Below are 25215 nucleotides of genomic sequence, written 5' to 3'. Positions count from 1 at the left end.
GAGTTCTGAATTAGGTCCGGACTGATGTCTGTGAAGTTTTGTTAAAATCGGTTCAGATTTAGATATAGTTTGGTGTATCATTCACCAAAAATCGTCCGATCATCCGATACATCAAACTCCCTATATTGGTCCGATTGGCACAAAATGCATAATAAATTTTTTTCTATAAAAATTAATATTGTATTGGAAAAAATATATATTTTTCTATTTATTTTTTCCCATATTTTTTTTATAAAAATATTTAATTTTTTTTTTATACAGAAAAAAAAATTTTATACAGAAAATATTTTTCTATAGAAAAAAATGCATATTTTTAATACATTCAAATTATATGGTTTTTCCCATATTTTTTTATAAAAATATTTATATTTTTTTTACACAGAAAAAAATCTCACCAATCCCCACCTGATGTTATTTGCATTTCATGCACCGGCTTGTTGGTGTGTTTTGTTGTTGTGTGAAATTTGAAACGATTTGACATATATGTTGATCGTCATGTCAGATATTAATCACAGATTTGTTTTCTATTTTTTGAGATATTGACAAGACAACTGTCATAGCAGCCACAAACACTTGCCGGGCTCTCCTCAGCTACACCATAAAAAAAAACAAAAACTCGGTGAAATTTGCATTGAATGGAAACGATGAATAACTGTAAATGGTGGAAAGGGTGTATAGAGAGGATGAGGGAGGAGTCTAGTGTTGTCAGTTGCTTGCAGTTACAAATCTAATCACCTGTCATTTGTAGAGGTAGACAAAAAATCAAAATCAGTTTATAAGTCATGCCACTTGTGTATATGGAAGTTCGCGGACAATATGGAGATTAAATGGCATTGTTTTTTTTTTGTATTTTAATAAAAAACAATATTGATTCTGTGAAAATAAAAATGCAAATTCCAATATTCTTATGTTTAATGCGGTAATAATAATGGTAGTTGTTAAAATTCAACTTTTATTAAGCCATTAGTGTAGATCAAAAGGGTCAATACCAATATGCATAATAATTGCCGTCTTAACTTTTTGATAGCCTTTGTAAAAGGCCAATAACTATTTTGTTTAATTGCACATTTTTTTACACACCACCACCTCAGATATTCTAGTCTGGGCGGCGGCATGTTCTCCATTGTAATTCTAGACGCGAGTAAATTTAAATGGTTATTTTCACAGGGATTTTTATCTTAAAAGCTAAAATAAATGACATGGCCATAAAACCTAAACCTTTTTTTTTTAATGGAAACCCATTAACAAGGGGAAGTAGGAAATTAAAAAATTTATTTTTTGTCACTCTCATGGCGCGATATTTTCTTTACTGGCATTTATGACTAGGATTTATTTAATTATGTTCAGGGGAATTTTTTATTTTTTTTTAAATAAAAATAATTTTTTTCAATAAAAAATATTTTTTTAATAATAAAAAAATATTTTGTTTAAAAAATAATTTTTTCTTAAAAAAAAACTATTTTTTCTCTAGGATTTTTTTTTATAAACATTAATATTTTCGTTATAGAAATATAGTTTTCTTATTTTGATTTTTTCCATGGAAAAAATTAAATTTTTTTATATCGAAAAATATTTATTTTTTAAATCTATTTTTTTTCTATCAATAAGCATTTTTTTATTTCAAATATTTCTGTTTTTTTTTTGTTTTTTTTTTTTTTTTGTATAAACCCTTTGGCCCATATTTTTTATATTAAAAAAAGTTCCAAATCCCCTACCAATATTTTTTTATACAAAATAAGTCCTCTTGTTTTGCTATTTTACATAAAACACATTGAAAACAAGCGTTAAATTGCAAAGAAAGTATACGCTCTAAGGCATTACAGTCGTGGTCAAAATAATAAACACCCTCCACACACACGCACACTCTGCCACAAACAAGTGTTTTTTTATTTTTGCACACAAAACATAATTGCAATTTCTAAAGACGTACGATACAAAGAGTCTTTAAGAAATCACAGCAAGTAAAGAGAAAAACAGAGATTTATTTATTTCACAGTCGGGCGAAGCACCGCACGCGTGCACTCTCGCGAGAGTAAGTATCGCTATTCTCTCACACACATTCAACTGAACCAATTGAAAAACCATTGACACACACACAAAGACAAGTGCGTGAGAACAGAATTTTTTATACTCTGCCCGTGCCTGATTTATTTTGTTTACTGAGCAACAGACTCTTTTAACTGTTCAATGAAGTCTCCATCTCGACTCTCTGAGTACAATTTCTAATTAGTTTTTTAAATGAAGGTAAACAAATACATGTTTTGCTTTGCTCACAAGATGTTGTTTATGGCTTGCTGTGTGTGAGCCATACTCTGTGTGTGTGTGTCACCCTGTGTCTGAGGCGCTCTGTGTGTGTTTGTCTCACTGTGTGCTGTGGGGGGAGTTGGGTGGCTGTGTGGCTGTTGTTTGTTTGGTTATGCTCAAAATATATTTGCAATTTTATTGCTGTTATGCTATGTTTTGTTTCATTGTTTGTTTGTTCGCCCGACTATCGTCTTTGCCCGACTACCTTCTTTGCCTTCGTATTCTTAAGTAGCCGGCTTCGTTGTTTTGTTATGCTATGCTCATATATTGATGTTTACCCTGAGCCTCTCTACACTCTATTGGAAAACTATGCTCTTTACATTTACCTCGTTGCTTATTAAACTCGTTGTTGTTACTCGTATTATTGCTCGTGTTGTTGTTGCTGCTGTTGTTATTGTGGGGTTTTGTTATTGCAACTTAACACTGTGTGCTAATGCCAAAGCACCTGTTTTCCGTTTTATTTATGATGTGTGTGGTGGGGATGGATGGGAGCTCGTTCAGTGTATGGGTGCGTGTGTGTGCATGCCTGTCTCATAGTTGGGGGTTTTCTTCTTGTTGTTGTTGCTGCTGTGCATTAAAAGTTTTTTGTGTTGTGTGAGGTTTGTTTTGCGGTTTCTGCGAGCATTATCTGTTGAGTATTGAGTGTTGGGAGTGTGAGTGTGTGTGTCGATTACATACAATGGCTAGCCACATCGAGACAGCCACCAAGAGTGTCTTTAAGTCTCAAGCAAGCATTCATAACGTCTTTAAACGTCGAGCTTAGTGCACGTTACGTTAAATGTGAACGCGCTTGAAAAGCTGTAAATACAAACAGAGCTTGATTGTTTCTTGTTTTAATAAATAAGAGAACGGGACTTTTAACGAAAATACGAAAAATTATCAAATAAAAAATTAAAAAATAAATAAATTTTTAAAAATTAAAAAATGTTTTTAATACAAAAAAAAAATTAAAATGTGAAAAATTAAAAGATATGAAAAAAATTATAAATTTGTGATGAAAAATAAACGTTAAAAAATTATATGAGAAAAAATCTAAATTTGTAATTAAAAAATAAACTGAAAAATTATGTAAAAAATTAAAAAAAATTCAATTAAAACAAACTTAAAATAATTTTGGGGAATAAAAAAACCGACAAAATATTAAATTAAATTTGGAAATAAAAATTTCGCAAAAAATTAATAAATAAAGATAAACTAAAAAATTTATGTTTTGGAATTTAAAATTCCGCAAATAAAAAAATAATTGAAAAATAAACATAAACAATAAATAAAGAAAATATTTGAATTATTTTAAAAATAAAATTTCCAAATAAATAAAAAATTAAATTATAAATTTAATAAAAAAATTAAAATTAATTTCAACTAAAAAATTAAATTTGTTGGAATTTAAATTCCGTAAAATTAAAAAGGACAAACTTTAAAATCTAATTGGGAAAATTAAAATTTCTCAATTGTTGTAACACAAAAATTCACCTAAAAAATATTAAATTTTCCAAAACAAAAATAAAACAAACTTCAAAAAATACTCAAATTTACCAAAAAACAAACTTTCATTTGTGGGTAAACATTTGAAAAATATTCAAAATGCTAATGGTTATATTTCCAAGCATAAAATTAGCAAGAAAATGACAGCTATTAGCAAAATTAAAATATTGCAGCACACATTTCAAATATCTTAATTAGAAAAAAATATATAAAAATAAAAACAACAACAACAAAAAATTCCAATCAATGAAAGTTTGTTCAACAGAAATTATGCAAACTAAAAATTTTACATTTTTCTTTCTCTAAAAACAAAAATTAAAAAAAAATACAAACACCAAAAAACTGGTCTCAAAACCCCATGGACTCTAACAACCGACGACTGCACATAATTGTCGGTCTCTTAGATTTGCATAAATAATTAAGTGACCATCCATACCCCCACCATCAAAGAGAAATTGTTAACAGTGCAACAAAAAAACAACTTTTTTACCTAAACATGTTGATTTGGAAAAAATAAAATTTTGAAAAATGTTTTTGAATTTTGTGTCAATAGTGTTCAATAATCCATAATTGTCATGGATTGTTTTTTTGAAAACTGAATTTTCACACAACGGATTTTTTTCTTTAAATCGCTCAACAAATTTTCCCATTGGATATTTATCAACATCATCAAACAACAACCAAGAAAATTTGAAACAGCCATCAAAATGTGTTCGAAAAATCAAATGTCCACATTAATGGAGAAATTGAATACGGTAAGTTTTTGGGAAAAAAGAAAACACAATTTGGAGAAAAAAAATTAAAAATAAAAATTAGAAGAAAAAATAAAAAATCATTTAAAAAAAATGTAGAAATTGAAAAAATGAGGCCTAAAGAAAATTTATTACCCATTTTCTATAGAAAAAATTCGCAGACCATTGGGGAATATTTCTTCTGAAGATAGTGGCTATTTTTTCTATAGAAGAATTAGAAACCACTTTTTGTTTAGAAAAAATCCATGGCCCTCTAGAGTTTTTTTCTATAGAACATTTTTAGAGATAGAGGCTATTTTTTCTACAGCAAAAAATCGTAGCACCTTAGGGGTCATTTTTTTCTCGGTAGAAAAAAATGCGAACCATTTGAGGCTATTTTTTGGATTGTTTTTTTTTTAATTATTTTTTGAGGTTCCTCTATAGGGGATGGGTTTTAAAAAATATATATTTTAAAGTTCCTCTATAAGGAGTGGATTTTCCGCTATTAGCCGTGAATTTTTTAAAAATATTTTTAGGGCCCTATAGAAGGCGTGGACTTTTAAAAAATATTTTTTAGGTACCTCTATAAGGCGTGATTTTTTTTCAAATTTAATATAGAGACCACCTATAAAATATTTAAATATTTAATTAATTATGTAATATTGCCACATTACAACAATGTCCTAGAATAAAAATTCTTGACTAAACATGTCGTGTACGATTTTTTTCTAAAGACAACTATTTTTTTAAGATTTATTTACTACAACCAACTCTAGCTAATAAATCAATTACGATTTACAAGATAGAACAACAATGTCCATATGGTAATACGTGATCGGCAAATAATCCTGCTAACCCCCATTGGACAAGAAAAACCAGAAACAACAACAAAGAATTGTTACTGGACCAAACAAATGCAAAACAATTATTGTGGTTATGTGGCACACATTTTCTGTTTTTTGTTTCTTCTAAGACGAAGGGGTCCCAGAAGAGGGGAGAGGGTGTTGCCGGTTTGGTTAAGACTAAAAAGACCAGAATCTTTGAAAAATATACCCCTCCATGACTTATGTAACCTCATTTCCATAATATGAAAAAAATATATACCAACACCCGATGGACCCGGCATTACTTCACAATCCACCACCACAAAACGTTCATCTGTAAGTTAGACAATGAATGGCTTGGCTTTTGTGGCCGGCTAGTAAGCCAGTCAGTTGGACCTGGCCACCAGCACCACTCACCATTTGGCCAGCAATAGAAGAAAATACCATTCCGCATAAGAATGGGAGAATTGTAAAGTCGGTTTTTTTTCAGTTCAGTTCATCAGACAACTGTTTGCTGCCGGCTGCAACAGCAGCTTTACAATCGACATTCAAATGCTGATCAGCCGACAACGAGCATGGTCACCACCACCAGCCAAAAAATTGTTGGAGCTTATGCTTGCATTGAAGTCTTTTGAGTGGCTCAGACATGGATACATAGATGGGGTATTAAGTGAGGGAATTTTGCTTTAAAAAAAATTAGGTTTTTCCATAGAAAACAAATACCAGTTCTATTTTTTTCTGGCTTCAACATAGGGTATAGAATTTTTATACCCTACATAACTATGTTGTCAGGGTATTATAGCTTTGTGCAGACCCAAGAGTTTGTAACGCCGCGAAATATTGGTCCTACACCCACCTTTAAGTATACCGATCGTCATATCTCGTCTAGCTGAGTCGATCTAAACATGTGTGTCCGTCCGTCCCTCCGTCTGTCCATTATAATTTGTAGACACGATACAGGCCACAGTTATGAACCAAACTTTACGAAATTTTGCATGTAGGATGGGTTCGGCCCGATGAAGACCCCTATTGTTTTTGGTGAATATCGGTAAATATTCAGGGGATGAAATGGGCCAATTTTTTTTTAATTTTTGTCGTTTTTTTCTGGTCGCTCCAGAGGCCACAATTATGGCCCGAACATCGCGAAATTTTACATGGAGAAGGGGATCGGGCCAAAGAATAAGCATGCCTGTTTTGATAAAGATCAGCCACTATTTAGCGGGTAAAATGGACCCTGACTTTTGTGTGAAAATGAAAAATGGTAAAATTTGTATTCTATGGCGTATATTTTTACCCCTGAAGGACATAGACCCGAGAAGTTAATACTATATCCAAGAGGAGTGGTTGGCCTTTAAATTAATACCAATTATATGATCGTATGTACTCAGATGTGGGAGTTATACTTAAATATTTACAGGTGCTTAGGTATTCAGATATCATTTAGTAACCCATTACCAAACTAGAGGCCGGAAATATAGCGCTGATCGCTTTGAAAATTTTCATGAGGATCTAGGTTGACCATACCTGGACAACCTGACAAAGCCTATAATTTTCGGTTATGGTCAGAAAATAATTTTGGAATGAAGTGGACCGAAAACTTATTTTTTTGTGTTTTTGCGAGTCGATCTATAGGCCACAATTGAAAGCCGAACCTCACAACACAACCCACGGTGAAGAGAATTTGGACTAGTTAATTAGAAGGGCTGTCGGTGAAGAGGGTGCAAATATCGCAAAATATTCCTCAAGCTCAGAATATAAAACCACAGAAAGTTAGATTTTCGTGGAAGTTGTGTATGCTATCTATGGTCGGCCCCGTCCGACAAATACTGCTCCCCTCACTGGTTTTAAAATATTTTTTTCGGGTTCAACATATGGCGTACAATTTTTACAAATATTTCTTTTGGTCTGAACACAGGTCGGACCCTGTAGCTAACCTCTAAACCGAACTTTTTGGCCCTATCAATTGAGACAAAAATAAAGCCTAAAATCTTACACCTTTTGGGTAAGATTAATTTAATGAAGCATAGTATGGCAACCCTACATTTTAGAGTTATGAGTTGTTTACAAAACTTGTACAGGGCACTTTGAAGAATATTTTTGTAAAACATATCAACCCTCTAACTATGCTCTGAAGAGGACTAAAGCCCTAGAATTCACCAAAAACTATTAAAATATCTAAAATGATTTTTGGTTTTGTGTAAGATTTTATTTGGAGCTCAACATGGCAACCCTAAATTTTAGAGTTTTGAGTTGTTTACAAAACTTGAACAGGGCACTTTGAAGAATATTTTTTGTAAAACATATGAACCCTCTAACTATGCTCTGAAGAGGAATAGAAATTACCAAAAATTAGTAAAAAATCTAAAGTGAATTTTCATTTTGAGTAAGATTTTTTTTGAGGCATAACTTGGCAACCCTACAGTTTACGATTTAACATTGGTAGAGAATTTTTCTAAAAACATAATGAAGAATAATTTTTACAAACACATTAACCTCCTAGCTAATCTCTGAAGAGGACTTTTTGGACACAAATGCCATACCAATGTGCAGGAAAAGTTCAACATTAAAAAAAAATAAAGTAGATTTTAAAAAATATTTTTTTTAGGGCCCACCATAAGACATAATTTTTTTTAAATGTTTCTAATGTCCAGAAATTTTCTAACAGTTACGGAGATTTATTTTTTCCATGAAAAAAAAAAATCCAGAATTTTGTTAAACCCACCTCTTAATATCTTGAGGAAAAAATCTCAGTTTCTCCCAAAAACAGAACTGCCAACATTTAGCAGATTTTTGTTCGGATATTTTTATTTATTTTTTTTTTTTTTTTGTAATTTTTCGAAGTTTTTTTTATACTGGTTAAACTTGGCTTGAGGTTTTCTGCTGCATCCGACTTCGAACCGAAATGCAGCCACAGCATGAAAATGGCTCTTAAGAAGAAAAACAAAAACAACTCCTATAGAAGTTTGGAGCTCAGCTTCAATTTTTTTTTGTTAGCAACCAGCTGATGTTCTTGTTGTTATTGGTAGTTTGTTTTTTATTGGAATATATGTTAATAAGGTTACATAACTGTTTCTTTTTCTTGTGGTTTACCAAAATAAAAAAACACACAGTAGAAAAAACAATTGATAAGAATGAAACAAAGAATGGGTCGGAGGGAGAAGAAAAATAGAAGCTGGCTTGGAACACCATAGCCATTATTGATTAAGAAAAAAAGGGGACAATGGCTATTTTATTTATTTTTTGGTTTGTTTTTTTTTTTTTTTGCAATTTTGAAAGAATATTTTTTTATATAGGCCATGTAGTGCGTCTATAAAAAATATTTTGTCTATAATGCGAAATATCTCGTTTAAATAATTAATTATGCATTGTTTTGTTCTACTAACAATATTGAAATATTTGCATAAAATATTCTAAAAATCAATTTCATCACTTTCACCTCTTTTCAAAAAAAAAAAAAAAATGTTTTAAATGCCAATATTTTGAGGGTATTTTTTATTGCCGTTTTTTAGGAAGTAGGGAATGGGGGCAAAATATAAATATTCAAAAAAAAAAAAAAAATATTTAAAATAAAAGCACATCAGATATTTTGAATAGAAAATAAAACTCGATTCTAATGGGTATCTCAAGTTCGTTTTCTATGAGATGGTATTCATAAGGGAGCACGCATTTTTTCCATTGAAAAAAAGATGGTCTCATAAACCTGGAATTTTAAAATCCGAGGGAAATTTTGATACTCTCAAAAATATTTAAAAAATAAATACGCCTTGTAAAAATTAAAACAAAATATTTTTAAAAATGTAGGACTCTCTTGGTCCTTTGAAAAGTATTTTTGAGCCTCAAAAAAAATTTTTACAAAATCCACGCCTTGTGTAGAGTCTCTAAAATATATGTTTAAGGACTCTCTTGGACCTTTGAAATGCATTTTGGAAAATATTTTTAGAAAGATCCACCACGCCTTGTGTAGATCCTTAAAAAATATAGACGGACGGACGGACACATATGTCTAGATCGACTCAGCTAGTCGAGATATGACGATCGGTATACTTAAAGGTGGGTCTAGGACCAATATTTCGCGGCGTTAAAAACTCAAACTCCACTCTTTGTATTGAGGCTTCAGAAAATATTATTTTAAAACCATGCCATGTGATGAGCCTCAAAGAAATTTAAATTTAAATTCGGGCCGTATATTGGAACCAAGAAAAATATTGAAAAATATTTGTTATAAAACTACATCTCGAAAATCATATTTCACATTTTTTTTTCAATTAGTTTCTTTTGTCACACACTCACCTTAAAACACTTTTACTTTCATTTCAAAATGTAATAAAAAAAATTCAAAATTAAAAAAAAAATAAAAAAATATTATTTCTTCTGGCTATATGATGTGAATATTTGATTACAATATAACAAATGTTATTTACAGTGGGACCTATAAATGAGGGATAAATAAATAAATAAATAAAAAATAAAAAAATTATTTTCATACAATGAAATCTACTTCCCGTCAAAGCTGAAAAAAATTTCGTATAGTTAATGGGTGGTTCCACTGTATGATCAACAATTACGTGTGTGCTTTTGCATTATGTTTTCCAAATAATTAATATTTTATTAAGTCTTAAGTATTTAATGGTCTCATAAATATTTTATATGTGAAGTGTTCATAACAAATCAATTTTATAGGCTTAATAAAACAATTTTATTTTTTATTTTCAATTAAAAAAATACAACAACAACAAAATAATTGCAATTTCTTTGACATCAAAAAATTTCTTACCCATACTCTCTCAATATTGTAAGAAATTTAGAAAGTAATGGGTGACAATATTTTTTGTTTGCTTTTTTGTTGATCCAAGTTTGTCCATACGAACGCCGCTATCACCCAATAACCAACAAACTATGAGTACGCGTGTGTGTGTGCCAGTGTATTGGTGCATTTTGACTACAAGTGCAAGTGGTTGGTGGTGATAGGAGGAGGTGTCTTACCCAAATCTATGCTAAATGAATAACTAATTGGCGTGTGAAAGAAGCGAAGCGGCAACTATCGTTATCGCCATTGAGGGAAAATGTGCTTTTTTGTTTTTTAATTATTAGCTACCTACCTACCTCAAGCAAAAACATGCATGCCCATTTTCTTCAACAAGTTCCGTTGAGAAATTTCTATAGATTTTTTCTTTCACATTTCATTTGATTTCAACACATACTATTTCCGTAAACAAAAAAATGTTGTTAATAAATCAACATGAAAAAAACAATGCCATAAATTAAATAAATATAGACAAAAATATAAATATTTATTTATTTTTGGGCAATGGTGTGAGCCACTTAAGGCCACGAAGAAAAGGGGGAATAGCAGGGGTGAGAGGCAATTTATAATTTTTATTTTTTTTTTATTAAAAAAATATTCTAGTTTTTTTTTTCATTAATTTCCCATAATTTTTCTTCTTTATAAATATCAAATAACTATCACATGTTTGTTTCTTAAGTCTTTTGTTTAGGCATCTCACTCTGAGTAAAAGCTCAATTCTCAACCCATTGAAAAGGCACTCTTTGTTTTGCCCATAACAAGAGAATAATTTCTCTTGTTATTGTTGTTTTTGATTGATATGTTTGTATTATTGATTAACACCAAACTGTTATACTGTTTACATTTTTATGAAAAAAAAAACAAATAATATTACAAAAGGTCAGACTGTATGAAGTTGGGAAATTTTAGAAAAATATTTCTCAAGAGAACAATAACAAAAACAACAAAGAGAGGAAATTTTTACAAAAACAAACAGCAACAACAAAGAGACTGGGTTAACATTTTGACACCTTTCATTTAACAAGGGGGAGAAATTTTTGTTTGTATAACAGTTATAAATATAACAATTATTATTTATGTTTTGAAATTTAAAGACATTTCATCAGTATAATAGTAGAAATGGAAATTATTCATTTTAGTATTGTAAAAATTGGGAGTATAACAGTTTTAAATTAAAAAAAAATATAAATATAACAGTTTTCAAAATGAAGTTTTCTTTAAAAATACTTGTTTTTATTGTTATACCACCCAAATATGACATGAGTTCTTTGTATAACAGTTTTCTTAGATAACTTTTCGCCGTATAAAAGTTTTCACAATCACGATTATTTTTGAAATAACAGCTTTTGAATACTTATTTTTAAACAGCAGTCAAAATTGACAAAATTCCTCTGTATAACAGTTGCCCTGGACAATATTTCGGAGTATAACAGTTTTCACAATTACGATTTCTTCTCAAAATAACTGTTGTTTAACACTTCTTCAAATAAAACTCTTAAATTTGACAAATTTCCTCTGTATAACAGTTACCCTGGACAAATTTTGGGAGTATAACAGTTTTCAAAATTAAATATTCTTTGGAAATTTATGGAGATTTCTGACCTTTGAATGTATTTAAACTCTATCAAGCGCCTAAAATGTATTTCCAGTGTATAACAGTTTCCTGAGATTGGTTGATTTCTTGTATAACAGCGTTTTTCAAATTGCATTTTCTTTGGAAAATAAATATATAGCCATAATTTTTTGTGATTTTATTTAATAATATCTGGATACAAGCCGCCTAGGTTGTATTTCCATTGTATTACAGTATCCGTAGACATTTTTTTGTTTGTAGTATAACAGTTTCACAGTTTTTGAAGACAAACTTTCTTTTGGAAAATTACAAGTTTTTATGCCTATTATATAACAACAATAGCTCTTTAGGACAATTTTCCATAGTATAACAGTTACTTAAGAACAATTTTCGCAGTATAACAGTTTTGTTAATAATGGTTGCATTTAAAAAATCACATTTTATAAATTTTTTGTTGTATAACAAATATATAAGACAATTTTCAGTTGTATAACACTTACCTAAGATAATTTTTCGGAGTATAACAGTTTTCAAAATATTGCTTACATAAAAAATAATTGATTTTGTATCACTATTTTGTACATAACATGTCTGTTGGACAAGTTTCCATTGTATAACAGTTACATATAGAAAATTTTTGTAGTATAACAGTTTTCCAAACCTCATTTTCATATGAAAATAATTACTTTTTATCATTTTATTGTGTTTGACAGCCATGAAGAAGAAATTGTCCATGTATATCAGTAACTTATGACCACTTTTGGCAGTATAACAGTTTTCAAGCTGTCCTTTTCTCATACAAAATATGAGATCGCTTTTTATATACAACAAGTATATGGGATAAATTTCCTTTTTATAACAGTAATAGAAAGTCGCTTTTTGCTGTATAACAGTTTCCTAAATCAGGATTTCTTATAAAAATAATTACTTTTTTATCTCTGAATGATGTATAAAAGCTTTATTAAACAACTTTCCGTTGTATAACACTTACCTCAGCCCACTTTTTGTGGTACAACACTTTTCAAAAATATGTTTTCTCATGAAAATGATAAATTTTCGTCACTTGTTTGTGTATAACACCTATTTTCGGCAAATTTCCATTGTATAAAACTTACATGAGGCTACTTTTTGTAGTATAACAGTTTTCAAAATTTGGGTTTCTTACAAAAAATAATATTTTTTTTTTATTTTTCATTATTTTTTGTGTATAGCAGTAGTATTGGAAAAAATTCCTGTGTATAACAGTTATCTGAGACCAAATTTTCTAGTATAACAGTTTCCAAAAATGTGTTTTCTTGCGAAAATAATAACTTTTCGTCACTTTTTTGTGTATAACAACTGTTTAGGATAAATTTCTTTTGTATAACAGTAGTATAACAGTTTTCAAAATCATATTTTTTCACAAAAAATATATTTTTTTTTTACTTTTTCTCAATGTAAATGCTACATAGACTAAGTTTCTGTTGTATAACAGAATTCTAAATTATTCTTTTAAATAATTTTCTCTTCGAAATGTAATTCTATTGGCATTTATTTTCTGTCACCTTCCTTTCTGACATGGCCTGGCCTGACCGTATATAACGGAAGTATACAATGTGTGTCAATTGTTAATCGCTAATAATAAATAAATAATAAATTTTAATAATTTTCTAAATGTCTGCAAATCGAAGTAGAAATAATCAAACGGCCTAATTTCCTTAAATGGTCACATGGTGACATAGAAAATCAAACAGACACACACACACTCACACAAATATATTTACATTTATGACTCTTTAAGTACAAAGCATTTCACAGGTATTTTACATTGATTTATTTTTTTTTCTTTTTCTTCTATACCACAATTATGATAATAGTTTTTTATAATAATTACTATGGTGATGATGTTAATGATGATCATTATGATAATAATAATTATGTTTGATGATTATGTTAATATGTCACATCTTTAACATATCAGTCCGTTTGTAATTTCTTCATAGAAGAGGGCCAAGCCAAGCCATAAACGACATTTGTGTGTCACTGTGTTTATGGTCGTCAACCATGAAATGAGCGTGTGTATGTATGTTTGGTTGTGTGTCGTTTTGATTTTTTTTCTTTATGTCATTTGTTTATGGTTTGAAACATGTTTCCCTTTTATGATGAAAAAGGCAAAAAATGAACTGTATTTGGCAAAAGTCAAGTCAGTCAAAAAAAAAAAAAAAATGTTAAATAGAACGTAACCAAAATTTGCTGTAACCAATATTTTATGAATGAATTTGCATGCTTTTGAAGAAATCGCGTGGATTTTTTAAAATATATTTTTTATTAGGAAAATATATTTTTTTAGGAAAAAAATTGTTGTTTTATAAAAAAAATAATTAAAATTTTTTATACAAAAAATATATTTATTTTTTTTACAAAAAAAAATATTTTTTATACAAAAAAATGTTTTAATTTTTTCTTTACAAAAAAATATATTTTTTTTATAAAATAAAATCTATAAAAAACTCGAGAAAATATACACAAATATATTTAAATTAAATATTTCCTATCTTCCCAAAAAATATTTAATTTCAATTATTATCAAATTAACATTTTGTAATTAATTAAAAAAAATCGTACATTTTTTTGGGTAAATATTCTCCTTAAATGGCTGTTTTGTTTTCATAACAAAAAACAAACCTGTTTTCTTGACTACCTCTTGTCTACCTCCCAATATGGTCTACACCAAAATAAAACAAAAAAAAAGAAACCAGGCACTTACCAAACTGCAGACTCTTACTCCAGTGAACCAAATTTGGTTGGTCTGTCCACTGCAATGGCCAACCAATTTCAATATTTCAACCAAAATAAACCAATAAAGTAAAAACCTCGAAAAAATACTGAAATAAAAATTACAGGTATTTAGCCAAAAAGCCGTTCCGCTTCCTGCATAGACAACATGATGACGTTTTTTGGGCTTGCATGCTTGTTGTTGTTGGTTTTTTTTAATTGGCCCAACGTTCCAAAAATTAACAAATTACTTTTTTTTGGGTGTAAACAAATTATGCAGTAACGTGTCTTTAATAAATTTAAAAATTATTTATTTTATTAGTAAACATTATTTTTGATTATAACACTTAAGGAAAAATAAAAATTCAAAATAAAAAAGAGACAAAATTGGTGGCCAGGTTGCATAAGTATAACCCAAAGAAACAACATTTGTTATGTTTTTTTAAATTTTTATTAATTTTTTTAACTTTAATTTAATTTTTTTTTTAATAAATTTTCAATTTTAAATTTTTTAAAAAATTTTCGATTTTTTTAATGCATTTTAAATTTCAAATTTCTTTTAATTTTTTTATTTTAAATTTTTAGTTTTAAAATTTTAATAAATTTTCAATATTAACATTTTTTCAATTTTTTCTTCTTCATAAAAACTATTTTTCTTTTAATCAAACATCATTTTAAGATGCCACAAAATGCATGTTTCATCTGAAAAATTCATGCTCAGAGACCCAAAGAATTGTTCGCCATTGAAAATTTCTTAAATATTTAAAAAAATATCGATTTTAGCCCTCTCCATTCACGTACTATTGCAAATAAATGAAATTATATCAAAAGACTTAAGAAACAAACACGTTTGTTTACAATAAATCCCTTTATTTTCTCCCCATCATTACATTCGCCATTAGGCCGCAGCTTTCTCACTCACACATAACACCCGCTCTCTCTCTCTCGGCTTTGAATGAAACGGTAAACAACATCACTGTTTGTTTACATCACAGAACAGTAATCGTGAACATGTTTGCTGTGAGTATGAACAAATATTTCTTTCTCCCTCTCTCACTATCTCTTGGCTATAGAAATCAATAACTATAAAAGAAAGACTTAAGAAACGAACTTGGGTGAATATCTAGAGAACTGTAAATGGGAGTATTTAAGAGAGAATAAAAGTGCCAACCTTGGAAATATTTCATCCTGTATTTTCTTGAAATAAAAATTAAGAAAAATCGGAAAAAATACAAAATTTGGAAAAAAAATAAAAAAAACAATTCAAGTAAAAAATAAATAATCAGAAAAAATTAAAATTAAAATATCTCTTTCTCCCTATTTCGCTACCTCTCTTGGATCTTGAAATCATTAATTACAAATGAAAGACTTAAGAAACGAACTTGATGTATATCTAGAGAACAGTAAATACCAGTATTTAAGAGAAATAATCAATCAAATAAAAATGCCAATCATGGTAAAATTACATCCTCTATTTCCTTGAAAAAAATTAAAAAAACGGAAAAAATAAAAAATAGAAAAAACATAAAAAATAAAAAATAAGATTTAAAAAATCAAAAAAAAAAATAGAAAAAAATAAAAAATCAGAAAAAAATAAAAAATCAGAAAAAAATATAAAAATCAGAAAAAAATATAAAAATCAGAAAAAATCAAAAAAATATAAAAAATAAAAAAATCAGAAAAATAAAACATAAATAAAAAATTTAAAAACAAATAAAAAATCACAAAAAATTAAAAAAAAACAGAAAAAATAAAATAAAAAAATAAAAAAAAACAAAAAAAAATCACAAAAAATTAGAAAAAATAAAATAAAAAATCAGAAAAATAGCCGAAATAAAACTGGAAGTGTAAAATAAAAAAAATCATTTTTCTCAACATAAATTCATGGCCAATATAATGGTTCATTTTTTATTAGATTCACCTAATGCCTTATGATCTTCAGCCCATTTTGTTATTGTTGTTTTTCATCTGTACTTTTTAAGAGACCGCATCTTATCAATTGTCGGCATATATTAAAACTAAGCCAATGTTTTGATTCACAAAACAATAAAACAAAAACCACCACAACAACAACAACAAAATCCAATGTTAATTGGCAATTAATCGAAATTGTTGTGGTGGTTGCGTAAAAAAATAAATTTTAAGGTGTTTTCGATTTTTTTTTTTGTCTGGCCGTCCGTCTGTCTATCTGGCAAATTTGGGATTAAAGAAAAATTATACAAAAAAATGATGAGCGTGTATTTTTTTAATGGAATTAAATTTTCAAATTGTTGTTGTTGTTCAATTTATTCGCCGCAAAATTGTTTTATGTGTTTTCATGATTTGTTTTTTTTTTAATTCAGATTTCGAGTGTAATTATGTAAATTTATTTGTTTATTTTAACACATCATTTTGATGTTTTTTTTTTTGTAATTTTTTGTTTTTTAATATGCGGAAAAATGTATTAAGTCTATTGAATATTTTGAGGCATAAGTTAATAACCCTTTAAATGTAACGATGGATTTTTTTTGTGGAGGGGAGAGAAAGTTGTTGTTTGGTTTTTTTTTTTTCAAAAATGAAATTTTTATGGTCGGTTGTGTAGGAAAAAAAACAAATTAAATAAAATTAGACAATATTAGTTTACTAATTAATTGTGTGAATTTTTAATTTATTTTTTAAAGATAATAATATAATAATAATAAAAAAACTTCCCCATAAAAAAAAATATTAAAAAAATAAATAAATAAAAAGCATATAATTAAAAATTTAAAAAAAATAGAGAAAACCAAACTCAGTCCTCTGACGAAGACTATTCTAAATAAATGAAGAATTTTTTTTAATGGAAAAAATCGTCAGGCTCCTATTGAAATTTTTTGTACAAAAAAAAATCCTCAAGGAATGTATTTTTTCTATACAAAAGATTCCACAGGACTTTGAAAAAGATTTTATATAAAAAAAATCTGTACTGTAAGATAAGAAAAAAAGGCCTCAATACCACGAGGAAAATTTTATTCTATAGAAAAATTTTTAATTTTTTTTTTTAATAAATTTTCAATTTCAAAATTTTTTAATAAATTTTCAATTTCAAAATTTTTTAATAAATTTTCAATTTCAAAATTTTTTAATAAATTTTCAATTTCAAAATTTTTTAATAAATTTTCAATTTAATTTTTTTTTTTCAATACGAAAAAATTTTTTTTTCATAATTTTTTTTTTTTTTTGTCATAAAAAAATATTTTTTCTATTAAGAAAATATCATATTAACATGCCACAACATGTAGGTTTCACAAAAAAAAAAAAAATTATGCTCAGGGACCCAAATAATATTTTCGTCATTCAAAACTTCTTAAATATTTAAAAAATATCGATTTTAACCCTCTCCATTCACGTAATATTGCAATTGAATTAAATTGTAGCAAAAGACTTAAGAAACAAACACGTTTGTTTACAATAAAACCGTTTATTTGCTCCCCTTTAACTCTCTCACTCACACACAACACCCGCTCTCTCTCGGCTTTTAATGATTCAGTGAACATCACTGTTTGTTTACATCACAAAACAATTATCGTGAACATGTTTGCTGTGAGTATGTAGAAATATCTCTTTCTGACTCTCGCTCTCTCTTGGCTCTAGAAATCAATAACTATAAAAGAAAGACTTAAGAAACGAACTTGGGGTGTATATCAAGAGAAGAGTAAATAGGAGTATTTAAGGGAAATAATCACTCAATTAAAAATGCCAAAAACTTTGGGAAAATTTTAATCAAAAAAAAAAAAAATGCCAATCAAAAATGTCAATCAAAAAAATCGGAAAAAAAAATCAGTAATCTGGACTAAGAGGAAGAATTTTTTATGAAAAAGAGGCCTCAATAACCCGAGAAAAATTTTATTCTACAGAAATTTTTTTTCAATAGAAAAACAAAATCGTCATTCCCCTATTAAAATTTTTTTCTACAGAAAAAATGCCTTTAGACCAGGAGTAAATTTTTTCTACAAAAAAATTCTACAGGAACCTGAAGAAGATTTTTTGCAGAAAAAAAGTTCTCTGGACGCTTAGAAAGATTTTTCTTTCTATAAAAAAAATATCCCTAAAAACCCAGAGGAATATTTTTTCTATAGGAAAAAAATTTTAAAAATTATTTTTTCTATTCAAATATTTTTTCCTCATCTCCTTCTCCTCCATCTTCTCAAAAAAAGCAAACCCACAATTAATGTTTCTTTAATGGAAATTTGCCAAGGTAATTTAGCGGCAAGCACAAACACTCCAACCTAACATTGAAAACTTCATTACTAGGCAAGTTTTTTTAATTTGTTGTTGTTGTTCTTGGTTGTTGTTTTGTTTTTGCCAATAAATTTAATATCTCGATTTTCTAGTAGAATCATAGTTTTTTCTAACTGTAATTTACCATGGGAATTTATAGCGGTCCACATAAGCCTATAAAATGATTTTGTAATTTTTTTTATTTCGCTTTGTACGGCTACAGCTCTATTATTAAGTAGCATCTGTTTGTAGTAGAACAAACTAACCAACAAACAGACAAACAAACTAAGCTTGCCATCAACCACATTAACTGTTAGTCACCTTCCTCAGCGTGTTACACTTGAAATATTAGAAGCTTAGGAAGTGCTACCGTTGCTTGGGCAGCATTAGATGCTTTGTAATTATTTATTATTAGTATTCTTTTTTCACCGCTAGGCCATATATATTGAGATAGACAGTGGAAGCTAGGAAAGAAAAAAATAAAGAATTAAAAAATTAAAAAGAATGAGAATCAAATAAAAAATTATAAAAGGCGATTTCTTCTTCGAAATATTTTATATATTTTTTATTTTTTAGGTCACTTTGTCCATTTTCCCCTAGAATAAAATATAAATTAATATAAAATGTTCACTTTTTTATCACAGGTAACAGGTTTCACTGTTTTGGAAACAGTATCATTTTTTTGAAATAAATTAATTTTTCTCCAGGTTATTATTTTTTTTCTAAAGAAATAAATTACTTTTCTTTACCTTTTTACCCTATAATTATTGATTTATGCCTAAGGAGAAAATTTTCCAGAAGTATTTTCCTGTAATAACAGCCTTTTTTCGTTTGAAGCAAAAAAATTAAAAATTCTCTTACCAGAAAGGAGTCCTCTACACGACCTTGCATTGTTTGCCTGAATGCACTTCTGTGGGCTTTGTGTGCTTGCTTTAATAAAAATTGCCACCTATTTTATTTTTTATATATCATTTTTTTTTGTATTTATTTTTTTATTCCTGTGGACCTCTGCACCAAAGCATTTTTTTGCCACAAACAAAAAATATATGTTAACTTGAAAGTAAATAATTGTTTAATATAAGCTCTGTTGTGCAATATCCGCATAAACAAAAAATTTACAACAACACCAACAACATTTTCTTTTACGACAACAAACAAAATTAAGTCAATAAATAAAAAAGCCATAACAAGTGTAAAAATAACTTTAAGAAAAGAGTGCTGTCAAAATAAAAGGTGGCACAGTGGGGTAAAATTAATAAAAAAAAATATTTTATTCACATATTTGTAAAATAAAAATTGTATGGGCTTATAAAATATTTTATTATATTTCACAGATCCCTATTATAGACCAATACAAACATTTTCCATTGGGCAATGAAATTTTTTTTCTAATAATTGTTTTTTAAATTTCTCTTATTGTCTGCTATTTATGAGGAATTAATTCCTCAAATATATTTTTTTAATTTCTCTTATTTTTTTTCTATAGAGAAGCAATTGTCTTCTAATTTTCATATAGGATTTTTTCTAAAGGAACTGTTTTCCATACTTTGCTGTTTTTATTTTATTTATTTTTTAAGAAAGAGTCTTATTTTTTCCATATAGAAAAATTGTTTTGGTTTCTGAGATTTTTTTTTCCATAATTTGATGTATTTTTTATTTTTTCCATAATTTTTTTTATTTTTTTTTTTTTTATTTATTTTTTTAAGAAAAATTGTTCTTTATTCTTTATTAATAAAATAATGATGTTTCAAAAATTTTCCTCATTTGAGAAATTTTTCTAATGAACAAAATATTTTATAGTTTCTACTAGATTTTTCTACAGACAAAAATAGTCTTCAATTTTTGAGAAATTTTCTCAACGGCATATTTTTTATTAAATTTGCTGTTAATTTAATTTTTTTATTTTATTTATTTAAGAAAAATATTCTCTATTTTTCAAAAAAAAAAAAAAATAAATAATAATAATAATTTAAAATAATCTAATTGTTTTTGAAGGCATATAATTGTCCATGAAAATATTTAATTATTCTTTAAAATAATTAATTTGCCATTAATTCTTCCAATTTGTATCTTTTTAAAACAACACATGTTCGCTTCTTAAGTCTTTCATTGCAATTGATTGCAGTTCTCTTTCCTTTATTCATCATCTCTCTTCTCCCTCTCCTAAACAAAGATAATCAGTCGATAATTAAGCCATTTTCATCCTCTCTCTCTCTTTCTTACATTCCCTTTTAACATTGTTGGTGTTCGTTTCTTAAGTCTTTTATTACAGTAACTCAACATTGCCTCTTTTTCAAGTGAGATTATACTAACAAAAGCAATATCCATACGGTACTGCGGAGAAGAGAGAAAGAGAAATAATAAAACATTATCAAGAGAGAACTCTTGAAAGCATTGATTTCATGTTTGTTTCTTAAGTCTTTTTATTGTTTTTCGTTGAGGGAGTGTAGAATGCAGAGAAATTGTGATATTTTCTACAGAAAAATTAATATTTTCTACAGAAAAATTAATATTTTCTATAGAGGAAAATTAATATTTTCTATAGAGGAAAATTAATATTTTCCAAAGAAAAAATTATTATTTTTCTATTGAAAAAAATATTATTTTTTTTTCTATAGATAAAAAATAATATTTTTTTATAGAAAATTAATATTTTTCAATAGAAAAAAAGTAATATTTTTTTCCTATATTAAATTAAAAAAAATTACATTTTTTCTAAGAAAAAAAATATAGAAAAATAATTTTTTCTGTAGGAAAAATTAACATTTTTCTATTGAAAAAAATAATATTTTTCTATAGAAAAAAAATAATTTTTTCTATTGAAAAAAATTAATATTTATCTATAGAAAAAAATAGTTTTCTATAAAAAAAAATTAATATTTTTCTATAGAAACATTAATATATTTTCTATAAAAAATTAAATTTGTTTTTCTATAAAAAAATAATTTTTTTCAATAAAAAAATAATTTTTTCTATAAAAAATTAAAATTTTTTTACAAAAAAAAATAAAATTTTTTTACAAAAAAAAATAAATTTTTTTCTATAAAAAAATTAACATTTTTTCTATAAAAAATTAAATTTTGTCTAAAAATAAATATTTTTGTTTAATGTTTTTTTGTTTAAATTAATTTTAATTTCTAAATTTCCAACCCATTGTGCTAATGTATGTTTTTTGTCTCCCATACCACCTTCATGCCAAAAAATCCACCATACCATACGACACTATTCCTCCTGCCACTCATCCATCCATGCATTGTGTTGGTGGTGGTGCTTCTGTTGCACTCCTTCCTTCCTTCACTGCACATTGCATGGCTGTTATAATCAATTTTTGTATTGTTGTTTTTTTTTTTTTTTTTGTGAAAATTGACGTTGCTTTCTTTGGTTTGGATTATTTAATATTTGTTGTTGTTGGTTGATTTTATTTGCCACACTTTTAAGCCAACTTTGTCTCAAGTCTTTAAACGATGACAATGGTGTGGGTTGGCATGCAGGCATACATATATGTAGATATGTAACACTCTTCGGCTAATAAAAATAAACGGAGTTTTATTTTTAAAATGTAGTTTTTATTTTATTTTTATGTTGTTATTTTTTTTTTTTGGTTGTTAAATTAAATGGAAAAAAATACATTGTGGGAAGTAATATTTATATTGATAATGATTTGAGGTGATAAATTTAAAAAAAAAAGTGAATTAAAATTAATTTCAAGGGGGTTGGGTCTGTAAAAAATGGAACAGGGAATTTTATAATTTTTATTTTGGTTTTTTATTATTATTATTATTTTTAACAAGTGGATGATTATGGCTTTAAAATTAAGTTGAGGAAAAAATAAAATACAAAAATTGACTTAAGTGCATGGCCATTGGAACCTCTTCAAATAAATTGGTAATAATAATTTAAATTTTATTAAATTTTATTTTTAATAAAAATTTTAATTATTTTTTCTCTTATAAAAAGAGATTTCTTACAGTGATATTAATTAAAAATTCACAACAAAAATAATAAAAGTATTTGGATTTTTTTTAATATTCGATTTTTTAAAAAACGTGAAATTTTTTTAATCAAATTTTTTCTATATAAAAAATATAGTTTTTTAGGAAAAAATATAAAATTTTCTCTTAAAAATATCGTTTAATTACTCATTTGTTGAAAAGACTTAAGAAACGAACATCAAATCAATGCGTTCATGATTACTCTCCTGATGGTATTTTATTATCTCTCTCTTTCCCCCAATATATTATGACCTTTGCAAATTAACTTCTCTTTTAACGAGAGTTAATAGAGTATTTGTAATGAAAGACTTAAGAAAGGAACATGAATATTATGAAGAGAGTAAATATCAGCAAATTTGGAAGGAAAAAATTGTGATTTTGATGAGTGAAAGAGAGAGAGACAGAGAGGATTTATAATGGCGAGAACTAAACTATTATCAATTGAAATAAAAGACTTAAGAAACGAACTTAAATGAATTTTAATATAAGGGGAAATACTCCATATTTCAGGGGTTCAGCAAAATTGGATGCTGTACGTTATAGACCTTAAGGGAGGGATCAAACAAATAAAGTGTAGAATTTTGCGACTTTTGAATACCGTCGTTTAAACCTAATTTTATTTATAACCAAGTAAACACCTACTGCAGGGTGGATATCAATTTATTAAAAAAAACCTGCATAAACAATTAAAATAATTTTTATTATTATGATGAACATGATTGATTGGGCGGTTAGGTTACTTGTAAAGCCACCACATATTTTGTTTACAGATGAATGGCCAGATATAAAGGGAGGGTTAACAAAAAAAAAATAAAAAAGATATATTGAACACAAAAAAATAAAATACAAAAAAAAAATGAAAAATAAAAAGCCTTTCACAACAACAACAAAGAAATAAATTCCATAAACAACAAAACGTTATTATATAACAACGGACGTACGGACCACTTCTTAAACAAAATTTCGCACAAGACACATTTTTTTATTTTTGGCCACAGCAATTTTTTGTAGGCATGCCAGCCTCAAGTGATAACACCTCCTTATCAACGTTGAAAAAAACATTGGCAGAAGGGGCAATATAGGCTGGCTTGGCCATTAATAATTGGCATTTAAAAATAAGTGGAAGTTTTTTTTTCGTACATAAAATATGGGTAAGGCATGGCGATGTAAAAAAAATTGTGGATCACTGGGCTGTGGAAACATGCGAAACAAATTGTTTTGATTTCATGTCTTTGCTTATCATCTGCATTATGATCATGATGGTCGTACTCTTTTTTGGTGAGATGAAAAAAAATTCGTCGGATTAATTTTTTGTTAATAAAAAATATTGGATGAATTTTTGTTTTAGTAAATACTTCCAATGCATTTCTTACTATAGAAAAATTCCATCGATGATTTTTTTTATTATAGAAAAATTCTTCTAATGAATTTTTTACTATAAAAAATCATCCGATGATTTTTTCATCTCACACAAAAAAAAAAAAAAAAATACGACCATCATGATGATAATGCAGATGATAAGCAAAGAGATGAAATCAAAACAATTTGTTTCCTATATTTCCACAACCCAGTGATCCACAATTTTTTTTACATCGCCATTAATTTCATTAATTTGTATGTACGAAAAAAATCAACTTATTTTTAAAAGCCAATTATTTACCATAGAAGAATTCATCCGATGATTTTTTTACTATAGAAAAAATTAAATAATTTTAGGGGTATATATAATGGCTACCGATTTTGTTTGTTCGGTGACCTATAATAAAATTTTGTTACGAATATATTTCTAATTAACATCATCCCCCTAAAATTAGTCATTCATGGGTTATTTGGCCTCAGTTCAAAAAATACCCAAAAATTTCCTTTTTATTCATATAGCCAAATTGTTGCTCTAATTTCAGGGCTATTTATTATAGCTACCGATTTCGTTTGTTCGGTGACTTATAGTGGAATTTTGTAAAGAATATTTTTCTCATTACCACCATCCTCCTAAAATTTGTCACGCATGGCTTAATTGGCCTCAGTTCAAAAAATACCCAAAATTTAACAAACAACTGCATATTTATTCAAGTACCCTAATTGTTGCTTTAATTTCAGGGGTATATATTATAGCTACCGATTTTGTTTGGTCGGTGACCTATAGTGAAATTTTGTGAGGAATATTTTTCTCATTTACAGAATCCCCCTAAAATGAAGTATTAGTGGTCAAATAGGTGTCAGTTCAAAAATGGTCAAAATTAAGCAACCCATTCATTTTTTATTCAAATACCCAAATTATTTCTGTAATTTCATTAGTATATATTATAGCTGCCGATTTTGTTCCGTCGGTGACCTATAGTGAAATTTGATGAAGAATATTTTCCTAATTGAAATCAACGCTCTAAAATGGAGTATTGATTCAATATTTGGCCTCAGTCCAAAAATATCCAAAATTTTGCCAAAAACACTTTCATTATTCAAATACCCAATTTCTTTCAATAAGTTCATTGATATATATCAAATTTAGGGA

General features: G+C 27.5%; 1 protein-coding gene across 1 annotated transcript in view; it reads left to right on the top strand.

The window, feature by feature from the left end:
- The first annotated feature begins 4483 nt into the window (after positions 1-4483).
- LOC133325351 (disheveled-associated activator of morphogenesis 1) overlaps positions 4484-25215 on the top strand; it is a 90578-nt gene continuing 69846 nt past the window's right edge. The window contains exon 1 of the mRNA XM_061534137.1: positions 4484-4544. Within this exon, the coding sequence (XP_061390121.1) occupies positions 4497-4544 (48 nt within the window). The 5' untranslated portion in view covers positions 4484-4496. The remainder of the gene's footprint in view (positions 4545-25215) is intronic.

This window comes from Musca vetustissima, unplaced genomic scaffold, assembly GCF_032173495.1.
Source record: "Musca vetustissima isolate MV318-11 ecotype Yass unplaced genomic scaffold, APGP_CSIRO_Mvet_v1 utg2975, whole genome shotgun sequence".
Classification (NCBI taxonomy): Eukaryota; Metazoa; Arthropoda; class Insecta; order Diptera; family Muscidae; genus Musca; species Musca vetustissima.
This window is presented reverse-complemented; position numbering and strand designations above follow the sequence as displayed.